This window comes from Ananas comosus, linkage group 3 (assembly GCF_001540865.1).
Source record: "Ananas comosus cultivar F153 linkage group 3, ASM154086v1, whole genome shotgun sequence".
NCBI classification, from domain to species: Eukaryota; Viridiplantae; Streptophyta; class Magnoliopsida; order Poales; family Bromeliaceae; genus Ananas; species Ananas comosus.
In genome coordinates this window covers 11969917-11974035 of record NC_033623.1, presented here as the reverse complement: position 1 = coordinate 11974035, position 4119 = coordinate 11969917, and the positions used below count along the sequence as shown (strand labels likewise).

The 4119-nt window shown below is 37.7% G+C and overlaps 1 protein-coding gene across 1 annotated transcript; it reads left to right on the top strand.

Annotated features, from left to right (window-relative positions):
- LOC109707004 (ycf20-like protein) lies at positions 77–2166 on the top strand. Its single transcript, XM_020228034.1, has 2 exons — positions 77–350; positions 1250–2166. Exons 1-2 carry the CDS (start codon positions 214–216, stop codon positions 1701–1703), a joined length of 591 nt encoding a protein of 196 aa, XP_020083623.1. The 5' UTR covers positions 77–213; the 3' UTR covers positions 1704–2166.

The window sequence follows — 4119 nt, the reverse complement described above, 5'->3', positions numbered from 1 at the left end:
CCGGTTGAAGAGCCCGAGCCGGTCCGACGGTTCACCGTTTAAACCGGTTCACTGCAGTGATGAGAGATTTGGGGCGCCTCTTCTCCTCCAAAACTCTCCGTCGCCCGAACGGGCGATTCTCCCCCTTCTTCATCATCCCTTTCGTAAGAAACCCTAATTCCTCGTTATCTCTCCCTCCCAAATTACAATTACAATTATGGTGTGAGTACGAGAATGGGAACGGCTACTGTTATAGCGCACGGATCTTCTTGTCGATTTTGTCCAATTCTATGCGGAGGGGCGCAGGGGAGTGGGATGAGAACTTGTGCGGAGGTGGGCGTGACGTGTAAACGACCATTTACCCCTCCAAGGTACAGTTGATTTTAATCAAAATTTGGCTCTTTCATAGCGAAGCATGCGCGTTGTGTAATTTGATGCAGCAAAAGAGATTTTTTTTAAATAATAATAATAATAAGTTCCATTGCTTTGAGTGCTATGCTTGCTGTTTGATAACATTCATGAATATGATTGTCATTGAACAATATGTGACCATATCCATTTAGATTCATTAGAATGTTATTGTACAGTATGTGATTGATATAAGGCAAAAAGATACGGAGCTTATTTTCAGTGGATTATCCAACCTATCAAAATTTTAATTTTACTATCGAACTTTTCAATTTGTTTGATTTTAGTTAGACAACGCTACTTTAACTTCAAAATTTAAGCTAATTGTCAAATTTAATGAATTTATAGTGACGAAAATTGCATGAAGTATGCCAACTAAATTTGTAAATTTTGAAGTCAATATGCCATTGATTGACTCAAATCAAAATTTTTCAAGGTTGGGTTATAAAATAAAAAGTTTGAAGGTTCGGTAGTCAACTCAAATTGGTACATAGTTCAGGTAAGTTCTATATGTTTTTTATCTTAATACAACAACCTAGCCCGTCAGTATTAATAGCTCGTTAGATTCAAAACGCTAATCTAAAATGTTTAAATCTAGTTATTATTATTATTGAAGCCTTTGGTCCTTATATTTTTATAAGCAGTTCTTTTTCCATCCGAGACTATTCGGACGTCACAATTATTGCCGAAGAATATAGGCCTGCACTTACAGGAACAATAAATTATAGGAAACAATAATATGCTATTGGCTCTTGAGCAAGCATTTAAGCAAAAATGATTTGTTTGCAGAAATACCTGGAGTAATGAAGTAGGCTTGTACATTAACAGGCTTCCTTGTTGGTTTTTCCCCCGAATTGTGTAGCTGTCAGGTAAGAAGTTACAGATGGAGGATTGCATTTGCTCTAGACACAGGAGGAGGAGGAGCATCTCCCGACCCTAACGACGAAAATAACCTCGAGGGAGAGAACCGAGGCCTTGGCAGGACGAGGTTGGGCACCATAGCTGGAGCTGCTGCGAGGCAGCTTCTTGAGAAGCTGAACGCCGCCAGAAAGAACTTTCCCATGAAGATATTCCTCCTCCTCTTGGGCTTCTACACAGCTAATGCTCTCGCAACCATCCTAGGCCAAACTGGCGATTGGGACGTTCTTGTCGCCGGTGTCGTTGTGGCTGCGATTGAAGGGATCGGCATGCTTATGTACAGAAAGCCGTTCACGATGCCTGTTGGAAGGTTCCGGTCTTTGGTTGCGATGGTAAATTATTGGAAAGCCGGCATATGCCTCGGTCTGTTTGTTGATGCCTTCAAATTAGGGAGTTGAGCAATTTAGGCTTGAGCCATGCTGTATCGTGATCACTATTTGGTCATTGAGATTGATCAGAGTATGTGTCGGATCGGGTGCTCAAATGTATCAGCTCACAAAATTTTTGCTTGCAGTGTAACCTGCCCCTGAGACTAACTTCGCACAAATCGGTTGATACCTCGTGAGGCTTGATCACTTTTCCCCGTTGAGTTGGAGCTTTTCATCTGTGCGCAAGCTGTTTCGGGCGAGTATGCTGATGATCAATTTGATGTCTATTATTGTTTCTTTCCACCTGTAGCAATCCTGCATGCGGATGTAAACAATTTTTGTCCCAATTCAAAAGTTTGTTTGTAAGGTGTGCTCATTCTTACTGAATTGGCGGATGTTGCTATTTTCAGAAATTCTCTACAACATATCATCTTGTTTAGATACTTGTGAGATTGAATATAGGGAGTTTTACATCCCTAGAAGGATGATTGCACACAATTGTTCAGGTTGCTTTTCCATATATAATAGAGTTCACTATTCCAAACTGCAGCTCATAAGAGATTCGAAAAGAATATATATTATTGATTCTCTATATTGTTAGTTCCTGTACAGCAATAATTGAATCTCGACAAGATGAATATGTGGTACATGCAAATCATACAGTTTAGAATTTGGCACATGGATTGATGCCAACCAGCAAATTTTACATAAAAGTTTCATAAGGACCTGTCCATTTTCTAAACATATAAGGCTGCTACATTACTTGTTAACATTCTCAAGAGTTAAGAGCTCCAAGGACTCTAATATGCGCCATGCTTGGTTTCGAACTGCAGTCGATCTCTGCTCCGGATCAAGGGTTGAGCCAAATTGGCCTGCAGTCCGCATAAGCGACGCGCGTTTCTCCCCAAGCCAATCCCTGATATCTTCATGTACTGATTCTTCTTTTTCATACACATGCTCGGTTAGTAATAGCGGGAATTCGGCGCATTTCAGCCTGACAAAAGCATGGAAAGCACCAGCACGAGCATTGAGGAAGGGCGAAATGTCCGATACTGAATAGGTTATACCATAACTTTACATGGATATGAACTTCACAAAAAAAAAAAAAAAAATCACAAAGATGGAAATTTAAGTGATTAACCTAATATTATCATCCTTCTGGTCATCCTGCATAAGTTCTGAAATTAGTTTAATCCCTTGGTATTCCTCAAAATCCTACAGGAGTAAGATAAGAGATATCGAATGGGAATATGAACAGAGCAAAAGAAACTTCTCATGCAACAAGACACGTCAAAACAGGCTTTTTTTTTTTGAGAAATAGGTAGCACGCTACCCGCTTCGTTTATTTTATTTAAAAATAAAGGAAATATTATTCAACTAGGATTCGAACTTGGGTCTCGGATACCAACCACCGAGCTTTTGGCCACTTGCTCTAGGGACGGTCAGTGGTGGTAGGAGGGCTTTTTAACTTCGCCGGCTCTACACCAAGTATATGGTCGAAACTCACAGCGCAATCGCCCGTTGATTGTCGCAAGCTGTTGTCAAAGAGAACCGGAACAACTGCGAACGGGAATTAATAAGTTAATATCAGTCCAAAGAAATTGTTGGTGATCTCGACAAGCATATAACGGTAGCAATTTTGTACTTTGTTATCAGATTATCACACAAACGATATGTAGTGCATCTCTGCTGAAATCATATTACATTTCTTGAACAAAACAGTTATATTAAGACCATTCTTCAATAAACAAGATCATATAGCGAGTTAAACATGTTAAAACTCGATTTTTTAGCATCATCCCCGTCACGATCAACTTGCTATTTACCAAGCAATTAATATAACGGTTATGGGAAATAGACCCGTTTGAGTTTGGGGGAAATTTTTCTTTTCTTTTTTCTTTTTTTTCCCTCCTCTTTGGGCTGGTGGAAATTATTGCGTGGACCGGATAACTATAGACCGGTTCTCTATAAAGGATCTATTTTGGAACTGTAGAAATATTAGGGTGCCTAAAGTTAAAATATTAATAATAATAAAAAATTATAACATATTATTCAATTATATTGCGATTCTATTAGAAAAATAAACCATTAAATAAGCAGATTTTAAAACTGAAGGGATACAAATATTTTGATATGTATAGAAAATTACTATACATTAAATTATAACGTTTATCTAAACAGAAGATATAAATTTGTCTAAATGTATAGTTAGATCACCGGGTATAAAAAAAAATTGTATTGAACCAGTATACGAACATTCATCATAAAATCTCCAAAATTGAAATTTTAGTTGTAATCGATAATAGTATCTAAATGACCAATACACTCAATATAACATATTTCAGAAATATATTTCTTATATTGTATCTAAGAGCATCTTTATTCTATATTACATTTAATTATTTTATTTTTATTTAAAGTCCCCTTCTACTGAATAATATTAGGG

Bases quoted from the DNA above. Each gene is read 5' to 3' on its own strand.
- LOC109707004 (XM_020228034.1), top strand. From the start codon at position 214: ATGGGAACGGCTACTGTTATAGCGCACGGATCTTCTTGTCGATTTTGT. The intron at 351-1,249 runs GTACAGTTGATT...CGAATTGTGTAG, and splicing joins CGACCATTTACCCCTCCAAG to CTGTCAGGTAAGAAGTTACA.